Genomic DNA, 25692 nt, shown 5'->3' on the forward strand with positions numbered 1-25692 from the left:
ATGACTCCATGTTGCTTGTTGTCCACCATTAGTGACCAATGGTGCATCTATAATAGTCTGATAGCATGACTCCATGTTGCTTGTTGTCCACCATTTAGCAGGCTCCAGTGATCTGGGCTTTGTTGTGGAACAAGACCTTGGTCTACTTAAATGTAGTTAAGACTTTAGTGACTTCAAAATATAACCACTATTAATTTTTGTGTGGGATACATTAGGCATGCACCTACCTATCTTCACTGAGCATGTGCAGCTTTACATAAATCTTAGAACCATCATGACAATAGGAACAACATGGTGTTTGCAAATGTTGCTATGCTGCTCTGCACATTTAATTGGGAATAAGCACCAATAAGGAAACAGAAAATATACTGTGGTGACATTAGTGGACCCTGTCATGCCAAAGCCTTGCCTAGCTGCTGATCCAGAGCCTGTTTGTTGCCGCCCTGATCATCTGCTGCTCTTTGGGTGGTCAGTTCAAGACACCTGGGCTGTGGAGCCCAGGACCATATCTCTGCATCATTGTCTGGGGCACCTTAAAAGACCCACAAATTCACAGGGCTTTCCAAACTTGGGTCTCCAGCTGTTTTGGACTACAACTCCCATCATCCCTAGCTAGCAGGACCAGTGGTCAGGGATGATGGGAATTGTAGTCCAAAAACTGCTGGAGACCCAAGTTTGGAAAGCCCTGCACTACAGCATGAGCTTCTATTATAAGCTTATACTATATACCTATCTATCATCTTGTCTTTGGGATACCTGTCCCTATGTGTATTCAGAAAATGTTTGTGACTGTCAAATAATTCCATCTTTATCCATGTTTCTGGGTGACTGGTTACTACAATAAGTTTCCCATGTTGGCACCATCCAAGTGTTTGCTGTTGCTATAGCTGGAAGTTCTTTTTAAAAAATGCTTAGATAATTTGTATATTCCAGCAATACTTCTGATTGGTCACACACATCTGGGGATCAAATGCTGATCATTACCAGACTGGGTAATGTTGTCTGCTGGCATTTACCAGAGTGGTAGTAATAAGTTATATCCTAGGATTTCAACAAGGCTATTTCTAATTCTCTCAAGTTTCTATTTTTCTTGCAGATGGGGCATTTGAAAATAGGGCATTAAAATATTTAGAGGCGGATGTAAGTGAGCGATGTTAAAACTATGTGCTTCAAATAACTGCAAGATGCCTTGTTTAGCAAAGAACATATCTACCATGTTGATTAGCATCGCACAAAAATAAAAAATACAGTAGTGTAACTGAATGGCATAATCATTCTGTTGATGTGTTAAGTTTCGCTAGTTTTCCAGAGACTGTATTATTGTCTGCTTTGTGGTATGTTGCATGGTGTTCTTTTCTATCCTATCATTTTAACTGTTATATAACTGTTCTTTCACTTCATAGTGCAATTATAATATGGTCAACCTGAGTCACGTCAAGTTACTGCAGCAATTGCTATCTTTAAACGGTTTCATATGTGGCCAGTCATGTGATTCCTGCTTTTGGCATTGTCATTGGCCGCCTGAGTTTCTCTCAGACAAAATATTATAGTACAAAAGCAACAAAATTCCCTTCACTGCATAGCCTGGATGTCATCAGAAACCACGAAACACTTCAGTAAAAATGCTTAAATGATGATGAAGGTAGAATGAAGCAGTTAATTTGATTTTGTGACATGTTGTATGACCTCAAATCAGTTGCTTGGGGAAAATAAAACCCAATAATTTTACAGTGTACAGTGGTACCTCGGGTTAAGTACTTAATTTGTTCCGGAGGTCCGTTCTTAACCTGAAACTGTTCTTAACCTGAAGCACCACTTTAGCTAATGGGGCCTCCAGCCACCACTGCGCGATTTCTGTTCTCATCCTGAAGCAAAGTTCTTAACCCGAGGTACTATTTCTGGGTTAGCGGAGTCTGTAACCTGAAGTGTATGTAACCTGAAGTGTCTGTAATCTGAGATACCACTGTATTTTTCAACTTTAACTCCATAAGAGTGACCTGTGGTAGTAGGGTGTGTCATTTTAGGGCCCTTTTTTTTTTTGTAGATTTCTTCAGTGATGGGGCTTAAAAATGTTTTTTGAGTGTGAGGAATTCAAATCTGCTATTCTTTTTGTGTTAGGATGTTTAACTTGGCAAATCTACATTTGGTTAAAAAGCACATAAACTGCTCTCAAACAACCCAAAGAATTTTAATGTTACCTACTGAATATGTCAGGGATGCGGGTGGTGCTGTGGGTTAAACCACAGAGCCTAGGACTTGCCGATCAGAAGGTCGACAGTTCGAATCCCCACGACGGTGTGAGCTCCCGTTGCTCGGTCCCTGCTCCTGCCAACCTAGCAGTTCAAAAGCACATCAAAGTGCAAGTAGATAAATAGGTACCGCTCCGGCAGGAAGGTACACGGCGTTTCTGTGCACTGCTCTGGTTCGCCAGAAGCGGCTTAGTCATGCTGGCCACATGACACGGAAGCCAATAAAGCGAAATGAGCGCCGCAACCCCAGAGACGGCCACGACTGAACCTAATGGTCAGGGGTCCTTTTTACTTTACTGAGTATGTCAGATAATGTTATATATTTTTTAGTTTTTCTGCATAAAACATATCCTGCTAAGCATACAACATGACCTTGTAATCACAAAACTACATTAGAAAGTAATGACATCAGTTCATAAGAAATGTAAACAACAAGTTTCATCAAGTCTTGCTTGGTTTTGGACATCAGCCGCCGACTTGCTTCTGGGCCTATGACGTAACCCTCACGTTTCTAATGCATACACACCCTGCCTGCTTCCTCTGGCTTGTTTCACACACCTCTCATAGAGTGAGTGTGACAGGGCCACTGTGGAACTTGCATGGGCTCAACAATGAACTTCTTTCCTTCTGCTGTAGTAGGTTTACATGTCAAAGGAGGTTCATATACCCCATGAGACTAGCTATTAGCTCTCACAGGGATGAAGCACCGGGGTTGATGAAAGGTGTCTTCCTTGGACGTACAGAAAGATCTCCTAGTCTAGTGTGTCATCATCTCTGTCCCTCAAGTCAACGATCTTTTGGACACCAGCTCTCCTTTCCTCACAAGTGTGTCTAGATTATTACTTCATTGAATGCATACCATGCTGAGCGCTTGATGGCTGGCAAAGCAGCATCTACTACAGCCTTCTTTTGCAGCCTAACTCACTGCAGCTGAAGCAAGATGTGGTATGGGCCTTCCATCCATTAGTGTTTTACTTTGATGTTGAACCAGCAGGGCTAGTACATGCAAGCAATGTATTCCACTATCAGTCTTAAGCTGATGAGGGCTTTTCCCTTAAGGCCAAGTTTTGAAACAAAGTCTGTTTGCTGTTGTCGACCGGCTGGAATGGCTTACTGAAAGGAGAGTCCACAACCACCCGAGAGAGACCATTCCAATGTCGAACAGCTCTTACTGTCAGCAAGTTTTTCCTGATGTTTAGTCACAATTTCCTTTCTTGTAACTTGAAGCCATTGTGGTTTTGTATTTTTTATTGATGAGAACCTGGCATTATGAAATAGAGATGTTAAAATAGAAGCTTGCGGCAACACAACTTTTATTTATTTTATTTTATTCATAAGGAAAGCTGACTGCAAGTTACTCTTTTTTTAAGTTAGTGGATCAACAGAGGGCAGCACATTCTTAAGGGTACCCCTTACTGGTAGTGCTAGGAGAGAAAACAAAATATATATCACTCTAACAACATTCCATGGAAAAACTGTTTCATTTGTTTCTGTCTTGTAATGCAATGGTTATAATAAATCTTCCTTAATTACCCGTATGAATTGAGTAACATGAGATGTTTACTGCATTGCTAGGAGATAATGAAGCCAGAGCGTGGGCATAGCAAAGTGAATGGTCAGGTCAGATTTATGCTTTATTGTTAAGTTTAGTTCCTTGTGCAAATTTCTTTCAAGCTTTAATAAACATTTATATTTTAGTTACTAAACAGACCCAATTTACCTTGTAAAAACATATATATATATAATTTGCAATTACGGTCAGCGCAGGGAATTGCTGTGCATGAAAACACCTGCAGACAGAAAATAGCATGCTTCTTCTGTGATTGCTATGGTACAGTGGCCAGAGTGTTGGAGATCCAGGTTCAAATGCCCTTTCAGTCATGAGGCACATTTGGTGACCTTTGACCAGTTGTTATCTCTCAGCTTAACCTAGTCATCTTCCTTGCAAGGATAAAATGGACCGTTCATGCTGCTGTGGACTCATGGAATGATGAGAGTGATGAAAATGCAATAGATAAAACTCTTGTTCCTTGTTCATTATTGTTTTAGTCCATAATTTTTAAATGCCCAGCCCACTTTTTACCAATCTCTTGGTGGATTTGGGCTTCACAAAACAGAAGGTCAGCACTTCCCTTTACCCCTAAAAGACACAAGAGATGCCAAAGGAAAGGTGACCAATGGCATATAGCATGCCCCAAATGTACATATGTGTGGGACATACTTTTGTTATTGGCATCCGTCTGTCTTGAGACACAGTGGAGTGTGCCTCCAAGGGTCAAGTCTGTGGTCCAAAGGAAAGCAGAGCAATACGTTTGGCACCAGCTTGGCTGCAGGAGTTGCAGGAGGGAGGCTTAGAAGGCACCATCCAACTGTTTTAGGGACTCCACTCCAGATTTGTGTAGCGTTTCTCCTTCACTTTTGCTTCTCTCAGATATATCCCACAAGGCAGCAGAGTTTTAGGATCAGAGTTTTCCTTCTCCTAGATGAGCTATCTTCCCAGGTTAATGAGCTCCATCTGCCCCTATGTGGGATGTATAATACTACCATATAATATGAGGTGTTGTTTTTGCCTCCCATAAAGTTGCAGAGCAGTGAATGGCTTGTTTCTGGTGCATTGTGACTGTATTGAAGTTTATCATCTCTTCCTTTTCAGTATAATGCCTTTCCATAAAATAATGTTCAATTTTCAAGGGTGCATTACTCCACAGAAATGAATCAATGTTGCCCTCTCAAGTGCCAGCCTGGTAATGTTAAGGAGAGCTGTAAATGCAGGTGTTCCTATATCTTGTTCTCATTAAGTCTCCCCTGCTCATTATTGTCTCAGATCCTTGACAGCACCCAGCAGTAATCGTCCCATTTTGCAGCTGAAGAGGCATACTTAAATTACTGTATTGCGCTTTAAACAATGTTCACAAGTGATGTGCCAAAGTTATGATGAATACTTCTTAGGGTGATATACAGTGGTAGTCCTCCTACTCAGAAGAAATCAATGAATTACTTTTTCAGTCAGTCTACTCAAAGTATGAATTAGTTGAATATCGCCCATATAAAGCTCTTAAAACCTTTTAAGTATTGTACATAGGGTAAAACAGAGGTGGGGAATCCTCTTTGGATTTGTGGGCCAGATTCCTATCTGTCCTTACCCATGTGAGCCAACTTTGACAGGTGGGAAGGACAGCCCACTTGTCAATCACCTGAAGTCATTTTGTCATCAGATCATTGACAGGTGGCTTGGCACACCCTTGCACAGCACTTTCCAAACACCTGACTGTCAGCACGCTGTCCAGCATTTGGGAACTGCAGAACAAGGGGCTTTGCCAGCCCTATGCTTGGTAAAAGATAAGTCAGTCCCTATCTGGAGGCTCACACTGTAATATATACAACACAAAAGGAAAAAGGAATGGGGAGGGAAGAGGAAAGCAAGCACTTGAGCAGAGTTCTGTTTGGCAGCAGACACATCTAAGCCAACTAGAAATAAAAATTTAATATGTTCAAAGTTTGTTTTTTTTACTTTTGAATCAGAGTTTTTGTTCTTATTGAGGACTGGATAGAAATCCATCGATATAAATAACTTAGCTACGTTCTATAAAACTGAAGATGATACCAAGAAGCCAGTTACAACTCTCAAAAATCTGAGCATTCTTAAGCTCCAATGATTTTGGAGCCCAATTTTAATGGGAATATTCTGCAAGTATGATTGTTCTTCAGTAAAAATTCTGCTGTCCATTATTAAGTAATAAGAAAATACATCAGTAGTCTTTTAGGCCCTTGCTTTAAAAAAGTAGCCTTTTAATATTATAGCACGTTATTTTCTGCTTCAGAGTTCTCACTTCCCTTTATATGTGTGCACTTCTGATTTGAATACAAGGGCTTAACTGAACTTACTCACTATATTTCAATACCAATGCTGAGAAATCTGATTTTCAGTAAATGGGTAGAAACCAACTGTTTTTCATAAAAATATAAAATAGCTGAAAAACAACACCCTTCTCTTTTTTTAATTAATGCAAGTGATTGCACACATAGCAAAAACGATTAACGTTGAGAATATACAGCCTACAACAAATTGCCAAAACAATGCCAAGCAATTGTGACCATGTCTAATCAATCAATATATGATTCTGTTAGCGGTGTCCTGGTATTAATTACCGTCATCTTTCGGAATACTTGGCGTCCATAATACTACTAAAGGATGGAGTGTTTGAAAAGATTTTTACATAACAGAGATCTTCCAGTTTATGAAATAACTATGCTCTTTTTCCTCACTTCAGGACATATGACCCTGTTCCAGGGATCTGAGCACTTAGAAAATTGAAAATACTTCAAAGCTAAATCACTTTCTGAAAAGGAAAAAAAAAACCTCTTCTAAAAATATTTGGAGAATAAAAACCCTATAAAACCTTTTAATACAATAAACACAGCTGATTTAGAGCTAGACAGTGTTAGTTATGTGTTCTGTTCTGGATGTTTTGATCACATGCATTTGCAAGAGCAATTTTAACCAATTCCAATGGTGTAGGCAATAGAAGAAAACTATTTATGAGCTGTTGCCATTATTTATTTTAATTGAGACATGCTGTCTTTTGGAAATTGATCCAGGAACATCTGTACATATGCCAGAATGTTCACTAGTGTTCTCCTCTTGGTTACTTTTGTAATGAGAAGGTATATTTCTGGTATCTTATTCCAGCAATATGGCCTTTCATACCATACCACAGTTGTCAAAGTCAGCTCTCATAAGCAAGGTAGAATTTATCTGGTTCTTCCTCAACTGACAGGAAGCACCTTTGTTGGCTGTGACCAGCAACATTTCTAATTTAAACCAACATAGCATTGCGTAATCATATGCTCTGCTTTTGAGATACTTAAGTGAAAGGTTTTCAGAAATTTATCAAAGCTGACATGTGGAAGAGACAGCAGCACATAGATTGAGCAGATCAGAGATGGTGCAGAGTTTAAAATGGTGAAATAATAATAATAATAATAATAATAATAATAATAATAATAACGGCTTCCAACAAAGTATTAAAATACAGTGGTCTGTTAAACATTAAAAGCTTCCCTAAACAGGGCTGCCTTCAGATGTCATCTAAATACTAGTTTGGAAAGCTTGTCAGGCTAATTGCAGTTAGTTTGTGGCCATGTATTCTTAATGTTGATGTCTTAAAGTTATATCTTGCCTTTTTTGCATGTTTTATTAGTAGTTTGCTAATTTTGACATGAGGATGCTGTGAGAAACATATGGGGTAATGCTGTCTGCTAAAGGGTCCAAATAGTGCTAGTTTTAGTGCATAGTTAGAGCCCAAGCGAAGCCTGACAACAGCTATTTGGTTGGGCAGCATAAAAGAGAAGCTGGGTATATATTTATTCCTTTAAAGCATTTATAAGCTATCTTTCCTCAATGAGTCTAAGGAGCCTAAATTCATAAGTTAAAACAATAACAAGCTTAACATCAATTTGACAATAGCATTGCATGTCATAAAGCAGCCATAAAACACTAAAACAGCATAGAGAAAACAGTTTAAAAACAAAAACACAGCATCCCTCACAAATAAATTAACCACAGCTATTAAAACCACTTCAAAAAGGGAGCAACTATTTATGGCCCCCAAACCTCCCTTTGACAGGTTTCAGCCATCTTCCGGAAGGCCATTGGGGGGGGGGCGAGGTGAGCTAAAATTCCTTTTACGGATTCTTTTTTAGACGGCTTAAACGCGGTGATTCAGTGTGCCTAATCCTCCAGGCAACACAGGGGAACCAATTACATCTATGCTGGTTCTTGTTGGTTCAAGGGCAGGCTGGAGATCAGCACAGATGGCACGTCCAAAGGAATGACAGCTGCACACACACACACACACACACACACACACACACACACACACGGGCTTCTGGGCTTCTCTTCCTTTCGGTTCTCTCCACCCATACCAACCAATCTCAGATTCAAGTTTAGTGCTATATCACTAAACCAGCCTTGGGGAAAGCTGATGTCTAGACAGCCCCTTCAGCTATTGCAACAAATAAAGTCACAAGCCCAAAGGTGCACATGAGCAGGAAGTGTGCCTTTATGCTATTTCAGTCTCAGACGTCGTCTGGTGGTAACAAGATATTCTTTAGCTTTATGAAGGAATAGTAAATTGACCTACAAGAATTGGACATCCGCCGCCCCCGGGCTGTATACAAGGGGTGAGAAAGAAAGAGCGAGAGCGAGAGAGCACACATCACAACCCAGCTTCCAGTTTGAAAGATGACTCCTTTGTTGGATTGCATTTTTTTTTTAGCTGATGGACAAGAATGGCCCCTCTCTTCAACATATACTTAATTCCTCCTTCCTCCCACCTACCCTTCTAAAACAATTGTAATGTTCCTGAGGCTTTGGTGTAGAATGTGTAGCCACCTTTTGCACCCGCGCTCTGCTGGGTTCAGGACAGTCCTTTGGAAAGCGATATTCTGATTCTAAATGGAGCACCCTAATGAACAGATGCTGCTAGTTTGTTTTGAAGCATGTGAACTGCATATTTTTATATGTCAACTGTCGCCCAGAGGCACATGCTGTCCTTAAACTGGGCACAAAGCTCCCACTTAGCTTCCAGCTTATCAGACACTATTAAAAGCCAGGGCTTTGGGAGCTTGGAGTTCCACAACAGGAGGAAAATCAAAGGGCTTTTTAGTGGCTTCCTCTCTGATCTGTAAGAATATCAGAAAATGGGTCTTTGGCATACTGACATTAGACAACTGCTTCACCCACCACTGCCCAGTAGTTGCTTATTGGTGGTACAGAAAAAGGTAATGCAGTAAAACAATGGAAAGCTCACAGCCAGTAGTGCACAGCCAAAGGCACATGCTGATGAAACATTGCTTTCTGTTGTTGTTTTTTTTAACTGCATTTTGGAATAGCCTTTACATTGCACCAGGGATCACAGTACACGAGAGACTGTTTGTTCTTCCTGCTCACTGTTTGCCCTGGCTTGGCCTCTCCAACATACAACCTGAAACATGCTCGTGCTTCAATGGATGCCATAAACCAACACACACTCACTTTTTATTTATTTGTTGCATTTATTCTTACCTTTTCTCTAAGGAGCTCAAAGTGGTGTACATGATTCTTCCCTTCCCCGTTCAACAAAACAACCCTGTGAGGTAGGCTGGACTGAGAGGGAGTGACTGGCCTAAGGTCACTCAGTGAGCTTCATGGCTGAGTCAGGATTTGAACCCTGGTCTCTCTTATCCTAGGCTAACACTACACCCCACTGGCTCTTTTGAACAGAGGAGTGGTGAAAGAGTTTCTCTCTATGAGCATGACAATGACTAGTGCAGGTGCTTCCCTGCCCCCCATTGATGGTATGGGGGTGCATACCTATACCATTTTGTAGTCCATTCTCTTTTTTTGCTCTTTTTAGGTGATGGCCCCCAGCCAAAAAAGAAAAAAGCTTAGGGCAGGAATACTATTTCTATTCCTGCTCCAACCGCCCCCTGCAAAGTCTGCTATTTCTTGAGAACTGCTACACCTATTTTTCTGAGATTTGACAAGCCTCATCCCCACCAAAGTGGTTACTATGCCTGCAATCTGCATCCAATTCTATCAGAAAATTTTAAAAGTTGGAGGCTTTTTTTCTTAAATGAAAAACAACTCTCTGCATGAAAACTCCTAGATGGTCAGCTTGGAGGTGGGGGCTCATTTGCCTGCAAATTTCATCCACTTATATGAAAAGGAAAAAAATAACAACCATTTTTAAATTATCCATTACAGCCAAAGGGGCTAAACAGAGCTTCAGATTTAACAGATCAGATTTGGACCTGAATGATAAATCAAATCAGAATGACAAGGACCTGCTTTCAATTGCTAATTCTGCACAAAGGCAAATTTTGTGGTTGCTGAAAACCCCTGATATTCTATGCTTTTTCTACCTAACAAAATAAAATGACAAGAAATTGAAACATTTGTGATAGTTATTAATTCCAACCCCATTTCAAAAAAGTCTTATTCGTGAAGTACTCAACATATATTAGCGGTTTCTTGGAAAGAAGGTTCTGATGTGTTGAATTCAGAACAGACCATCTTCTGCAGTTCCACCAATTACTCCAACTTCAGTAGATGGTCTGGTTGAAGAAAGTGAATCCTGGATCATAACAGTAAATAAAAGCAAAAGCAGGTAACTGGAATGTCAGTATCAATGGTAACTATCAGTTTGTAACTAAATGCCAACACTCAACTATATTTCCAAACTCTGGGGTCACCCAGGCTGTTTTAGTTGTGCAACTGCAGAAGTTGTATTTGATAGATCGTGATATATATATATATATATATATGCAGGTTTTGGTGTCCTCGGGTGTCTTCCCGTGTAAAAGTTGGGGTGTCTAGGCGACGTTTCGACGAGGTCTCACTCGTCATCTTCAGGCTGGTGCTTTCGGCTTCTTGTTACTGGAACAGAGCGGGATCTCAATGTTTGAGTTCCTATAAATACTGTAGAGGGGGTGTGGTGTCTAGCCTCCAATGTTCTGGGCAGAGAGGAAGTTCCCAGGCTAGTGTGCCTTTTCTTCTTTTGTTCCTTAATTACTTGAGAGATACCTTGAGTGATTTCTTGAGTGATATCCTGAGTACCACTTAGGTGGGTCATTAGGTGTGGATTAGTTGCTAAAGTCTTTGTGTCTTGACCTCTTGAACTTTGTGAAGAGTTTTCCTGAGAAGATGGCTGTATTGCACTTAGTTGTGCTTTGGCTTGGCTTCGTGTATAGGGGCGAGCTGTGGTTTTGTGGCTTGTGTCAGCCAGATCTGTGTAGGGATTGCAGGGGGGTGCAGCATCCGGAGGTGCCACCATGGATTGGCTACTGGATGGTGTCAGTAATTCATCTGTGGAGAGGGTCTGGGTTTGGGTCTGGTGTGGTTGATTGGTGTTGGCGTTCTGTGTGCCTCTGGATATGGTGTCAGTTTTTGTGGGGAGGGCTAATTTCCAGATGTCTGGCAAGCGGGATGTGTCGTCACGCTTGTTCATGTTGTGAGGGTGTTTCTCTATCTCGATGGCTTCCATGATTATTCTCTTGTGGTGATGTTCCGTGTTAAAGAGCAATTTGGAATCTGCAAAATTAATTTCGTGTCCTGTTTCTTTCATGTGTTGGAAAAGAGAGGAAGTTTTTTCTTCTTTTTTGACGGCATTCTTGTGTTCTGCGATACGTGCATTTATTCGTCTGTTTGTTTGTCCAATGTACGTGGCTGGGCAGACTTTGCAGGGTATTTCATAGATCCCTTGGTTTTCCAACTGGATTTTATCCTTGGGGTTTCTGAGGATATTGGCTATTTTTTGGTTGGTGCAAAAGGCTGTTTTGATATTGTGTTTATGGAGGATTTTGCTAATTTTATCTGTAGTGCCCTTGATATAAGGAAGGAGGGCCATGCCATTGTTTTCTTCTGTGTCTTGGTTTTTGGGGGGTGTTTCCTTTTGGATTAGCTTCGTAATCCTGTTTTGCTGGTATCCATTGGCAATTAACACATTTGAGAGATTCTGTAACTCAGTTGTCAAGTGGTCTTTGTCAGCCAGGCGTTTGGTTCTGGAGATGAGAGTCTTGGCTACGGAGTTTATTTGTGCAGGGTGGTGGTGTGATTGTGCATGTAAGTAGCGGTTGGTGTGTGTTTTTTTCTGGTAGATAGTGTGTCCTAGGGAGCCATCAGGTTTTTTGTAGATTAGGACGTCAAGGAAGGGAAGTTGGTTGTTGGCTTCTATTTCCATAGTGAATTGTATTTTGGGGTGTAAGTTGTTGAGATGTGTGAGGAAGCTATCCAGTTTTTCCTTCCCGTGTGGCCAAATTACAAAGGTGTCGTCAACATATCTGAGCCAAAGTTTGGGTTTGTGTTCTGACTTGTCTAAAGCATTGGTTTCAAAGTGTTCCATGTACAGGTTTGCGATGACCGGTGAGAGGGGTGATCCCATAGGTGCTCCTTCTATCTGTTTGTATCTTTGTCCATTGTGGATGAAGTACGTGTTGGTTAGGCAGTGGTTGGTCAGGTCCAAGATGTATTCGGGGGGATTGTATTTGTTTTGAATAGCTGTCAAGGCTTCATTAATGGGCACTTGTGTGAAGAGAGATACAACATCGAAGCTCACAAGTAGGTCATTAGGATGTAGGTTTTGCTTCTTTATTGTTTCTATGAACTGGAAGGAGTTTGGTACGTGTGAAGAGATGGATTCTGCATAGGGCTGAAGTTGCTTGGCGAGAAATTTAGCGAGATTTTGTAGAGGATAAAGGATAAAATCCAGTTGGAAAACCAAGGGATCTATGAAATACCCTGCAAAGTCTGCCCAGCCACGTACATTGGACAAACAAACAGACGAATAAATGCACGTATCGCAGAACACAAGAATGCCGTCAAAAAAGAAGAAAAAACTTCCTCTCTTTTCCAACACATGAAAGAAACAGGACACGAAATTAATTTTGCAGATTCCAAATTGCTCTTTAACACGGAACATCACCACAAGAGAATAATCATGGAAGCCATCGAGATAGAGAAACACCCTCACAACATGAACAAGCGTGACGACACATCCCGCTTGCCAGACATCTGGAAATTAGCCCTCCCCACAAAAACTGACACCATATCCAGAGGCACACAGAACGCCAACACCAATCAACCACACCAGACCCAAACCCAGACCCTCTCCACAGATGAATTACTGACACCATCCAGTAGCCAATCCATGGTGGCACCTCCGGATGCTGCACCCCCCTGCAATCCCTACACAGATCTGGCTGACACAAGCCACAAAACCACAGCTCGCCCCTATACACGAAGCCAAGCCAAAGCACAACTAAGTGCAATACAGCCATCTTCTCAGGAAAACTCTTCACAAAGTTCAAGAGGTCAAGACACAAAGACTTTAGCAACTAATCCACACCTAATGACCCACCTAAGTGGTACTCAGGATATCACTCAAGAAATCACTCAAGGTATCTCTCAAGTAATTAAGGAACAAAAGAAGAAAAGGCACACTAGCCTGGGAACTTCCTCTCTGCCCAGAACATTGGAGGCTAGACACCACACCCCCTCTACAGTATTTATAGGAACTCAAACATTGAGATCCCGCTCTGTTCCAGTAACAAGAAGCCGAAAGCACCAGCCTGAAGATGACGAGTGAGACCTCGTCGAAACGTCGCCTAGACACCCCAACTTTTACACGGGAAGACACCCGAGGACACCAAAACCTGCATTCCTGTACCCGTGAAAATCTACGAAAGCATATATATATATATATATATATATATATATATATATATATATCCTACTTTCCCTGCCAAAAGTAGGATAAGTATTTGTACTGGGGGTGGGCTCTGATTCTGCCCTAAGCCACTCTCTAAACCGTCATTTGCTGCTAGCTATTCTTTTTCACAAGAAAGCAGCTCAGAATACCCAAATAAGGCAAAATGTTTCAAGCATTTTTGGAAATGTTACATTGCTCTCACAAAATCTGCAGGTGCTGGTGTGTAAGCAAGCAAAGCTAAACCCAGCTGCTACTACCACTTTGAATTAGAATTATGTTTCAGATGATAATCGCCAAATAAATAAATAGAGATGAGGGCCTCTTTAAATGTACTTACAAAAGCTGGGATGTTTTGATGCATACTCAAACACATAACCAAAGTGATGCATCTCATCTTCTCAACCGTTACTTTAACACAGCTACTATTACAGAGTAGCAATAATAAAATCATCATATCCTTTTGTAATAGCATTAGAGATAGTAGAAATGGTTCTGGACTTTAAAGTAACCATGTCTGTTTTTACAGTCTAGAGCATGGGTAGGCAAACTAAGGCCTGGGGGCCAGATCCGGCTCAATCGCCTTCTAAATCCCGTCTGCATCTCTGGGTTATTTGTGGGGCCTGCCTGGTGTTTTTACATGAGTAGAATGTGTGCTTTTATTTAAAATGCATCTCAGGATTCTTTGTGGGGCATAGGAATTTGTTCATCCCCCCAAAAAATATAGCCCGCTGCCCACAAGGTCTGAGGGACAGTGAGCCAGCCCCCTGCTGAAAAATTTTGCTGACCCCTGGACTAGAACATGCTCGGACTCACTCTAAGGCATTAAGGAATAAAAATACCCCCAGAAAGTTATGGAAAGTTGGAAAACAATAAAAATAGTAACTACTTTGATGAAGTGTGTGTGTGAGGGGGGTGGGGGAGAGAGAGAACAGAAGCAGGTTGTTATGGAAGTTTTAGCAGCAGTAATAGCAAACATAATTACAATAGGAAATAGGAATGGAGAGAAATGACCATACTTTACCATCCTCCATACATGGACATATATAACTGAAGGCTGCATACGTAGCTGACAGTTAAACTCAGAGCATAAGAAGTAGCCATATGAATATAATGTTTACTTTATTTTTTGAATCCCAGTAAACTACATATTGTGTGCATGTAAATGAACACATGGTGGTACATTTCCTCTGAAGCTTTATGCATATCTACTTGGGTGGTTGAAGTAATTCAAAGTTTGCCTAAGGCATGTTATCACGCTTGATAGGTGTTTTTATTTATATTTTGTGCTTCTCTAAACTCTGCCTTTCTTGTACAGTGGTACCTCGGGTTAAGTACTTAATTCGTTCCGGAGGTCTGTTCTTAACCTGAAACTGTTCTTAACCTGAAGCACCACTTTAGCTAATGGGGCCTCCTGCTGCCGCCACGCCACTGGAACACGATTTCTGTTCTTATCCTGAAGCAAAGTTCTTAACCTGAAGCACTATTTTTGGGTTAACAGAGTCTGTAACCTGAAGCGTATGTAACCCAAGGTACCACTGTACATGAGAATTGTGTTGCAGTACATGATTGGTGTGAACTATTCGGTTCATCTTGGAAATAATGCTCAAGTGAGAGTAGCATGACCAAGAGCTAGAAAGACCATAAATAAAGAAGGTATCTGGCTTCTTAAACGAGCATTTAGCTGCAGCTTCAAAACTGTGGCATTGAAGAAAGCCAGAAACAAAGGAAAACATTCTGCATTTCTTAGATCTCTTGCCATAAGGACGTTTGTTACCGTAATTACATTAAAAATCAATAAGCTTTAGTAAGATACCTTGTGGGAGTGGCGAAGTACTAGCTTGCAAGCAGAAGGTCCCAGGTTCAATCCTTGGCAACACTTGTTTTATTTAAGGATCAGCTACTTTGTAGAAGGTGATGTGAAAGACCTGTACCTGAAACCAGCTGTTGCCAGTGAGCAGCAGCAGCAGTAGCACTGGACTAGATGAATAAATTGCTATGGTACATGGAAAGTGGGTTACTGGCAAGACTCATAAATTATTTCATGACTATTGCTAGTCCAATTTTGATGCTATTCTGCTAATGATAGAATTACTTCTGTTTGTATTTTGTTGAAGCATTTACAACTCCCAGCCTTAATCAGCATTGTGGCCGATGCTAATGTTATCAACCAGGATTTAAGATACTGCTGTCCAACGTATCTTTTCACATTACTCAAGGGTGCCTTTCCAGTCTCAAATTTACCTATTCCTGAAAGGTTTAATATCATGGTTATTTACTTAGTTCCAAAGAGGTTTACTATCACTACATAAAAACCGAGCATAAATACTATCTGCTACAGATGATTTACAACACTAACAGGCTTGGGAAACTGAACTGTAATAGTAACGGCTAAGTACTGCCAGTAGATGGTGCTGTGGTTACATAAATCTCTTATAGCGAGACACTAGGGTTGGAATGTTTCATGTTGTTTTTTGGTCTGTGGCTTTAGGAATGCGAGTTCTGCCCACGATAATCCTCTGGGTTCAACCTGAACTGTGGCCCAGGAAATCCTTCAGAAATAACCTTGGAAGCTACCCTGACCATTTTCTTTTGGAACATGTTCCTTCTCTCTATAAATCTGTTTGTTGTGCAATGTGAAAGCAGTGCAGTTGTTTCCTCTGAGTAATTGCAGCAAAAAAGAAAAAAAAACCAACCCAAAAAACCCTTGATGATCAATCCAAGCTCTGACATGTTTCAGCTTCACTTGAAACATGTATAAGGACTGGAGACCTTGGAGTTGCCTCAACAGCCCTGAGTCTTCACTTGAAAGCATTTATTATGACTTTATGATGTTTATTAGGTTGGACATATTTGGGGCAATTTTGGCTCAGAGTCCTGGCTTGGTGGAGAATGACAAATTACCTGCTGTTTAGCAGTTTTAAATCCATCTGATTCTAAAGATGGAAACTGAGTAAATAACAAGGCTCCCCCCTGTGCCAAGTTCACTGGTTTTATCTAAAAACACCAATCAGGAACTTTTTGTGTGATAATGTTTATTTTATTTTCACATGCTGCCCCTGGAGAGAACAGTGATACATTTTTTTTACCAGTCCGGAATGTGATAAACCATGGCAAACAAGGAAAGAATATGACAACCAGACAAACCAAGACAAAATGAAAACTGTAGGTGGCACAAGAAGGGGGCAAGCCCCCAACCCCAAGTAGTTTGCACCCCAATGCTGTACTATGTGGTTGCAGAAAGGCACTTTTCACATACCAGTTCTAACCAAAACTGGAGATTTACAATAAGACTGCAGTCCTAAGCGTGCTTAGTAGTTAACCCCAATGAAACCAAGAGGACTGACTTCACAGAAGATTTGTTTAGAATAGGAGCGTTAACATGAAATATACCACCATTCATAAATAGATTGTGTACAACAAATCTTGCTACCTCTACAACCCTCCCATGGAAATGCATTGTGCCTCGCCAAAAAGAAAAATGGTTATGGTGCCACCAGGATGAAGACGAAGGTTGACATTCTCAATGTTAAAAAAAATAACGGAGTAAAAAAAAATGCCCATACACAATATATATATTGTTATATATATATATAACATATAAAAATAACTCTGTAGTTAAAAAGAATACAAGGACAGGAGACAATTCTTTAAATACGGCGCATTCCTTTCATGCAAACATCCACCCAGCCACTCATTCCTGCTCAGCCGCTCGCGCCCACCGAGTCCATTGCACTTCGCCTGGCCAGGCCGTTCAAGTATAAGACAGCAGCCCCTGCCCAGAGAGGGGCTTGCGGGTCGCCAATTCCCTGCCGTGTGAAGGGGGAGAGGAGGAGAAGCGGGAGACAGTCTATGGGAAGCAGAAGGGAAGAGCCCGTCACCACCGAAAGCTCACCACCACACAAGGGAGGGGAAAGGTCCTTTTTTGCACAGTTTCATCATTCCACTTCCGTCCCTCCAGGCGCAGCACGGGCTCAGCCGCCGCCCGCCTTCCCTCCCGCGTTCCTGCCGGTAGCCTCCGGATCCCTGAAGGTGGGCGAGCCCCCTTTCCCCGCCTGCCGAGCGCCGAAGGCTCCCCTCGGGCAGCAGGTCTCGGCCCTCGCTTGCTAGGGCTGCTGGGCCAGGGCCCCAGCCGAGCCGCCTTCCCGCAGCAAGGCCAGCAGGCGGGACGCTGTCCGTGTGCTTCTCCCGCTGGAGGAGGCGGCGGCGGCAGCGGCGACGGTGTCCAGCAGCGAGCGCCTCCTGCGGCGGCCGTAGCCCTGCGGGCCGAATTTCTGGGGAGGGGCGGAGACGTCCTTGTCCTTGTCCATGTAGTGGTGGATGATGTGCAAGAGGTTGTGCACCGTGCACGTCCCGAACCCGCACATCTCCCTCCAGGTCTGGATGTTGGGCGCCTGGTTGCGCTTCGCGCGGAGGCTGTTGCGAAGGAGAGAAGGCGGCGGGAGTCAGCGAGGTCAGGCGGGAAACCGCAGCCGCCTGGCTGGACGGGACTACAGCTCCCATCGTCCCTTACCCATTGGGGCTCATGGGAGCTGCAGCTCCACGGAAATAGTGGCAGGGGGAAGAGCAGCTTTGTCGCCTCAGAAGGGCAGCTAGCCCAGCCGGGGTTATTTCACAAGGCATTTTCCTCTTCCTTTTTCCGCCCCCCCCCCACCACTACCACGTGGTTTGTTTCCAGTCCTTAAACCGCCGAGCGCAGCAAACGTATGATTAGGATCGCGCTGCTGTCAGTGGCTTTGGGCCCCTTCCGAAGGGGCGTCCCCCAGCGGGAACTCTGCGCGCCCTCCCCGCAGCCCAGCCTGCGCTCTCCCGCCAAAAGCCCTCTGCTCACTCTCCCCGCCCCCCAACAAGCTGCTTCCAGCGATCGCCTCAGCAGTAATAGCCCCATGAGGGAAGAATAATAATAGTCAGATAATTACCTGTCCAGGCTGCGCGTGGGCCTCTTCACTCCGGCAGCCGCCTGGGCCGCCGTGAGCGCCGGCCTGTGCTCAGCTGCTGCTGCTGCTGCTGCTGCCGCCGCCTGACTGTCTACGGGGCGCTTGCCTTCTCCGAGGGCTGCCGCCTGCGCCGCGGTGAGCGGTGGCACCGGCCCGTCCCGCCGGGCTCGCCAGCTGCTCCACCTGAGGAGAGGCAGGGGAGGCCGGTGAGAGAGGGAAGGAAGGAAGGAAGGGGGCGCTGAGGGGGAAGAAACCCAGCCCGCGCGAGGGGACTCCTGCCTTCGGAGGGCAGGTTGCAGCGCAGGCGTTTCGGCGAGGGTACGGGGAGGAGGAGCGCCTCCGCTCTGCGCTTCCCTCGGGGCCCTCGAAGATGTTGCCTCCCCCTGTGGGACAAGCTCCGACGACGGCTACTTACTTTCTCTTGAAGTCCGACGCGATGTCCAGCTTGGCAGCCTCCACCCCGAAGAAGGAGACAGAGCCCAGGTAGAGTAGGGCGAGGGAAACCACTTTCATCCTGGCCAGGGAGAGAAGAGGGGGTGTTAGCAGCCTTTTCCTCCTCCAAGGGCGGCGGGTGTGGTGGGGAGACGCGCAACAACACACGCACCGTCTCTCTCTCTCTCTCTCTCTCTCTCTCTCTCGCCTTGCTCGGGGGGCAACTAACTAGGGGTCCCCGGGAGGGGTGCTCCTTCCTTCTGCCCTCCCTGCGCCGCCCTGTCCCGGAGCACCGGGGACTCGTGACGCTCGCGTCCAATATTTGTTCAGCCATTCATCACGGCAGAATCGACCCAAGGGGCCTCGTCTCCCGCGTGCACATTTGTCAAGCTTTCGATTTGCTCAGAAAGGTGAAGGCTAAGCTCCCCTTTTCCCAGGCTCCAGCGCGTCACGAACAACACCTTGATTCTCATGCCCTTCGATGCAGGCAGCGCTCTCTCAAGCCGGCTGCGCTCTCTCCCCCTCTCCCACCCCACACCGCGCGGCGTGGAGATCAACTCAAGCGCAACCCCTTTCACTCCGCGCCAGTCCCTCCAGTTTCCAAAGCGGGGCCGCTGACTTGTAACCCGAACCTCCCCTTCCCATGTGCTAAAGACGCAAAACTTTGCCAGCTCTGCTGTCGACCCCCTCCCCTCCTTGCGTGCTCCTTTCCCCATCCAGTTAACGAGCGAGGAAAAGCGCAGACCTGATAGCGAAGATAATCCACTGAAGTCCGGCTGTGCGCACACTGGATCCTTGCTTGACGGTAAATCCCCAAAATATAAAGGTATCCCAGTTCCTCCCAAGAGCTCCTCTGCTCTAAGCCCGTCCTGCGCGCCACTGAAGTTTCTACTGACTGTTCAGCGCTCAACTTTGCGCCCTTTTATAGAGCAGCGCCTGGGAGGCGGGGGGGGGGCAGAGGGCGGGGCTAGGTATGACTTTCGGGTGCGGATTAGTCAGGCCGCGGGGGGCAGGCGACGCTTGGAAACGAGGCCACTTTGCACCGCTTCTCGGCGGAATCGCCTGGGGTCAGGCATGTCAACGGGCATACGCGGCCCGCGAGTGACACGAGTTGTGCCCCCGGCGAAATCTAGCGGAGCTGCCGCGCTGCCCTGGCGCGGGTGCTGGGCCTTCAGCTTAGTCAGCCCCGCTAGAGCGAACCAGCGAGGTCAAACTGGTCTCTCATTCTCTTTACAGTAGGGGCTTCTGAAGAAGAAGAAAGAAAAAAGCCCCTATGCAGAGCATGAGTGCGACGGACTTCTCCAGTTGTTTGCCCTCCAGCACCCGGTTACCCAGAGGTAGAGTACTACTGCACATGGAGGTTCATGTAGCAATCTTGGCAGACCTATTCCCTGTCGGTCCTCTCTCCCTCCCGAACTATGTTTATGCTGCAAGCTGCAGTTTACAGCCAAGATGCACCAAAATATTGGTGGAAGTGGTTATAGTTACAGAATTGGCGGCGAGAAACGACCAAGCCAGTCGTGCCTTATCATCAAAGAAGCGCGATTAGTGAGCCAGCTAATCTTAACCCAGAGCTTTGGGTTGTCCTTAGTAATCATATTCGGAGGAAAGACCAACACGTCCAAACTGTAAAGGCTGGAAGAAACTCCTGGCCAAATATTTATCAGTTGCAAAATTTGCTTTTTAACTGGGAGATACCTGAACAGTGGGAAGGATTATTATTGTGACTATTTTGCAATGGCTAGGGAGAAAGGGACGGACATGTAGCACTTTGTTTACGCCGGGATATCAGCCGCGCGGATGAGATTCCTCCCTTGCACAGGAGCTTTCTCTTCACCGCTGCTCCTCTCCTGCCCTGTGCGATCTTTCTCCAGCCGCAAAGCTTACGCTCCCTCGCACACGTAGCCTCCTGGCTTCTTGGAGCGGCTCGCCCAGACTGAACCAGTTGGATCTCTCTCCCGGGCGCCTGCAAATCAGCGCAAATCTCTGAGCAGGGTGGTTTTCTTTTAGTTTCCCCGCGCGGGAGTTTCCTTCGAGTGCCTTCACTGCCAAGAAATCTCAAAGACCTAAAAATAGATTTTCTAAAAAATCCCGGGGCATTTTCTTTTCCCCCAGGGCATTTCTGCGAAGAAGTGAGCGGCTGGAGCCAGCAGGTGTACGCGCGCACGGACAGATGCGCCGCGTCGCCCTGCCCTGCCGTAGCAATCGTGGCATGCCATGGGTCTGGGAGAGGGGTGGGGATGGAGAGGATCGAGGCTTCCCTTCACTTGCTCGAATGACTCAGTGGCAGAAAGGTGATTCCTCCCTTGCCAGCAGCGCTCAGGGAGTTCCTTTGCCTCTCCTGCCTTTGCTTGGAAAGTCTGTGGAGGCGAACAGATGCGGTGCTCCAGAGCATAGCTTGCACATACCCATTAACGTCCAGCTACTTGTCTTAGCATCTTGTGCATGTGTGAACTTTCTCTCTTGATAGCTTTGCTGTGCTGTGAGGTAACTGCAGCTTTTATTTCCAGGTAGCAGCAAGCTGCCTCTTGAGCAGCGAGCGAAGGGACTCTTCAGGCAAGGTAAGACTTGCGGCAGAGGAGTGCGGCGTACCTTTAGCAAGAATTGGGAGCAACTTGGATAAAGTAAATGCCGCTGAAAGTAAGGACCCTTTCCAGGCAACGTGAAGCACTTTATTCCTTTTAAAAAATACAGGCCTAGCAGTTGCATTCTGATACTTCAATATATCTTGTACATATGAAGCTGCATAAAACTGAGTCAGCCTGTGAAGGCTGTAATCCTGTACCAATTTTCCTGGGAGCAAGTTCCATTGAGCCCAGTGGGACTTAACTTCTGGCTAGACCTGCATAGTATCAGTGTGGGGTGTTGTTTCTTTCATGTAAGTATATGTACCGGTATGCTTTTGTGTTACAGTACAGTGGTACCTCGGGTTAAGTACTTAATTCGTTCCGGAGGTCCGTTCTTAACCTGAAACTGTTCTTAACCTGAAGCACCACTTTAGCTAGTGGGGCCTCCTGCTGCTGCTGTGCCGCCGCTGCACGATTTCTGTTCTCATCCTGAAGCAAAGTTATTAACCTGAAGCATTATTTCTGGGTTAGCGGAGTGTGTAACCCAGTCGTAGCATGCGTTGTCAGCACCCGGGGCAAGGCAAGTAATTTGCGCCCCCTAACCCGTGGATTTGCGCCCCCTAACCCCCAGATGTTGCGCCCGTGCGGCCGGCCCCCCCCCCGCACCCCCCACGCTACGCCACTGGTGTAACCTGAAGCGTATGTAACCTGAAGCGTATGTAATCCGAGGTACCACTGTACTCTTAGAAGTTAACTTTGTTTGGCTTCATGAAGATTGATTACCGTATCTATTTTGTATCATTTATACTCTGGGGCCAATATAGTGTCAATAGTAGTTATGTATCTCTGATAACCACCACTTGACTAGACTTTGAGAAACACAAAATGAAGCTGAATAATGAAGCGACAACCAACATATACAAAAAGGTGATTTCTAGTTGGGTAATTCCTTGATTTCTACAACAAAATTACAATGCTATCCTTTCTGTGAGACAATGCAAATGTTTAAGGAAATGGTTATTGCTTCTCTTAACTTCCAGTAAGCTGAAGCTCTGGGAATATCAGAGGCTGTAGCCAAGTGGGTGTGGACTTAATCCACAATCTGGATGGGAGATCCATGTAAGAAGAGCAGGATATGCATACAATAAATAAATATTGTTTGAAAAGAGCTTCCATCTAAGACCACATGTTTCTCTAAATTTAGGAAAGTACCTATAAATTTCTGCATCAAAGGGAAATAGCAGCATCTGAGCTGTTCCAAGAAACAGTTCTGGAAGAGTTCTAGATGGACTGAAGATATGTGATAAATAATTAATTGTTGATATTTTCAACACACCCAGCAATGCCAATTCATGAGTATGTTAAGATAACAGGCCACTTCTCAGCAGCATGAAATTTCGAAGTGTACTAACTTTATCAACACCTCTGCTCTCTTCCTACCCATATTTTCATTTTTCCATTTAAAGAAGGTTTATCTATGATGCAGTAGATACAATTACTTCTCTGCCCTCTGTTCTTTCTGCCTTACTTTGTTTCTGCTTTTTCTTTTGTATTATATTGCATTGCAACATTGGAAATTTCAATAAAAACTACCAAAAAAAAAGTTTGTCCTTGATTATTAGGATAATCTGCCGTGTGTGAGTGGAGGACCCTCGTATAATGTTAATCCCCCCAAAGCTAACACACAACACTAATCCTTCAGGTACTTATTAGCTATGAGGCCATCTTCATCTGTTCAGCTTTGTGCAGGCTCTGGGTAGATGAAGGCAACTGCTAAGGTACTTGTGGTCCTAAAGCATTTTAAGTCACCATAGTTCACTTCAGTGCAAGCATTTTTAATTGTGCCCAGAAACAGACTAAGAGCCAGTTGAGCAATCTCAAAAGTGGCAGTCTAATAAGTCAGTAATTCCAAATCAACTGCATTTTGAACTAATGGCAACTTCCAAACAATCTTCAAAGGCAGCTGCAATAAGGCATTGCAATAATCCAAATGGCTTGCATCATAACTAAAAAAACTGCAAACATTACTGTGTTAGTATATTATAAGCAGCATCATAAGATCAACCAGAGACAACAACAGTGGAAATGTTTTCGAAGGACAGGCTATATATACATGCTTAGGTACATGTCGAGAACAATATTGCCATGGTGAATATTATGAAGCTTGGAATTTTTAAGGCTGTGTGTCCTAGTGTCTTCCCTGTTTGTCCCTCAGTTTCCCATATCTAATGTAAGACATGTGCAGTGTTGCCAGTGCTATTAACTGTAATTAAAGTTCATATGGCATCTTTTAACTGAAAAGGTGCCATGCATCATTACTTTTTGCAAAGGGACAATAGTTCATATTACTTACTACACAACTGAGGAACCAAATCACCTTTTCCAAATCTATGTTCTGCACCAAAAACCTGTGCAACTTTTGCAGTATGTATTCCGTCTCATTTCTCAAATAATTTGTTTTGTAATGATGGCAGAGGGTGAAATCATGTGCTGTATCACAATATAATTCCCCCCCCCCCATCTCCTTCCTCAGCACACACCCCAAATCTGTTCTCGGTGGGTCTCCCTAATCCTCCAGAGCAGATGTGGGGGTTGGGCTGCAATGCACATGGGGGAAGAAGAGGAGGGGGAAGTTTTATTTCAAAAGCAGAAGTTCTTGTACAGATGGGGTGACTTTGTTGGACACAACCCCATGGATAGATAGGAAACAGGAGCAGGCCAAGGTAACCATGGTGGAAGGACAGCAATGTATGCAAGACATTGTATATTTATTCATTCATTCAGCTTAAGTCCTATGGTTTCTGAAAATGCTCACATTTTTATGTGTACAGAAACTTAACACGAGATGCCATTTTGTGAGGTAACAAAGGAATCATGGGTGGATCAACAGAACACAAGTCTGACACAGTGCAGATAGTTGGACTGCGTGCAATCAATGTGTATCTACATCAAAGTACCACATATGGTATTTGTTATATGCAGCACACTTTTTACACACAGTATCTCCAGATTAAGCCCACAATTATCAGATAGTGACTATACTGAGATAAATCCTCAAAGAGGTAGGAGTGGTTTGAGGTTACCAGTCTTACCATCCAGTCTTGATTCTAACGAATTTATCTTGCTGATACAGTAACCAGTTCCAGGCCCTTGATCTCTGATGCATGCATGGAACAGCTTCGCTCTCCTCCGCGGAGGTCTCTGATCTCACACACTGATCTTTCTATTTGAGTGACAGTCTAAGGGCTAAACTACACATGATGCTGAGTTGTGTGTCAATAAGAGCTTCTTAACCCTTTCTCCTGTGGCAGTTTTTCCACTAAAACTTGCTTCTGAAACAGCTTTTCCAAGGTATACAGTGTGGAGATGTTTTGGTGCTCACTTGTGGTGGGGGCAAGGCAGTTCCCCTGCACTGGCAGTCTGCTGTGAATTGCAGCCCCCGTGGCTGTATTTTCTTTTTTAAAAAAATACACAGGAGGAATGCATGACTGGGCATCACAACTGCTTTCCCCTTAAAACGTTTATGTACCTAGATGCCTGAGACACAGAAGCTTGTGGGGTTTGTTGTTGTTGTTGTTTAGTCATTTAGCCGTGTCCGACTCTTCGTGACCCCATGGACCAGAGCACTCCAGGCACTTCTGTCTTCCACTGCCTCCCGCAGTTTGGTCAAACTCATGCTGGTAGCTTCGAGAACACTATCCAACCATCTCGTCCTCTGTCGTCCCCTTCTCCTTGTGCCCTCCATCGTTCCCAACATCAGGGTCTTTTCCAAGGAGTCTTCTCTTCTCATGAGGTGGCCAAAGTATTGGAGTCTCAGCTTCACAATCTGTCCTTCCAGTGAGCACTGAGGGCTGATTTCCTTAAGAATGGATAGGTTTGTTTTTCTTGCAGTCCATGGGACTCTCAAGAGTCTCCTCCAGCACCATAATTCAAAAGCATCAGTTCTTCGGCGATCATATGCAAGTCAAGAGAAGCATAACTTAGACACAGCCTTCTTCAAAACTGCTAAGGACCTGTTCAAGGGGAAAGCAATCCATGGCTCAGCCTCAAGGAGAAGACTTTGACTCAGCCTTCAAGGCCAGAGACATTTTGAATGAATAGCCCAAAGCCTCTTCTCCACCAGTGTGTTCCAATAAATTATGTGAAAGGAAACTGCCCACCACCTTGTTTCATTGTAAGCCTCTGAGTAAAAAGACAGAAGGCATATCGGGAAAGCAAGACTTTCTGTTCTGCCCTTTAAGGGATTCTGCCAGCTCACAAC

The 25692-nt window shown here is 44.3% G+C and overlaps 2 protein-coding genes across 2 annotated transcripts in view; one reads left to right on the top strand and one right to left on the bottom strand.

Annotated features, from left to right (window-relative positions):
• Nucleotides 1-16513: 16513 nt before the first annotated feature.
• On the bottom strand, nucleotides 16514-19764 carry ADM (adrenomedullin). The gene is made up of 4 exons (XM_083726044.1): nucleotides 19610-19764; nucleotides 18848-18946; nucleotides 18415-18615; nucleotides 16514-17911 (listed from the first exon to the last, which is right to left on the bottom strand). Exons 2-4 carry the CDS (start codon nucleotides 18943-18945, stop codon nucleotides 17602-17604), a joined length of 609 nt encoding a protein of 202 aa, XP_083582170.1. The 5' UTR covers nucleotide 18946; nucleotides 19610-19764; the 3' UTR covers nucleotides 16514-17601.
• The window catches only part of SBF2 (SET binding factor 2), a 238717-nt gene continuing 230927 nt past the window's right edge, over nucleotides 17903-25692 (top strand). Inside the window, exons 1-2 of the mRNA XM_083724282.1 lie at nucleotides 17903-17948; nucleotides 21375-21425. The gene's annotated coding sequence lies outside the window, so the exon portion shown is untranslated. The remainder of the gene's footprint in view (nucleotides 17949-21374; nucleotides 21426-25692) is intronic.

The sequence above is a fragment of the Podarcis gaigeae genome (assembly GCF_964106915.1).
Source record: "Podarcis gaigeae genome assembly, chromosome: 1".
NCBI classification, from domain to species: domain Eukaryota; kingdom Metazoa; phylum Chordata; class Lepidosauria; order Squamata; family Lacertidae; genus Podarcis; species Podarcis gaigeae.

Excerpts from the sequence above, each read along its gene's own strand:
- ADM (XM_083726044.1), bottom strand. The coding sequence starts at position 18,945 with ATGAAAGTGGTTTCCCTCGCCCTACTCTACCTGGGCTCTGTCTCCTTC. Across the intron at positions 18,616-18,847 it reads GCGTCGGACTTCAAGAGAAA|GTGGAGCAGCTGGCGAGCCC; the intron begins GTAAGTAGCCGT and ends GCCTCTCCTCAG. Across the intron at positions 17,912-18,414 it reads CCCACGCGCAGCCTGGACAG|CCTCCGCGCGAAGCGCAACC; the intron begins GTAATTATCTGA and ends CCTTCGCAACAG.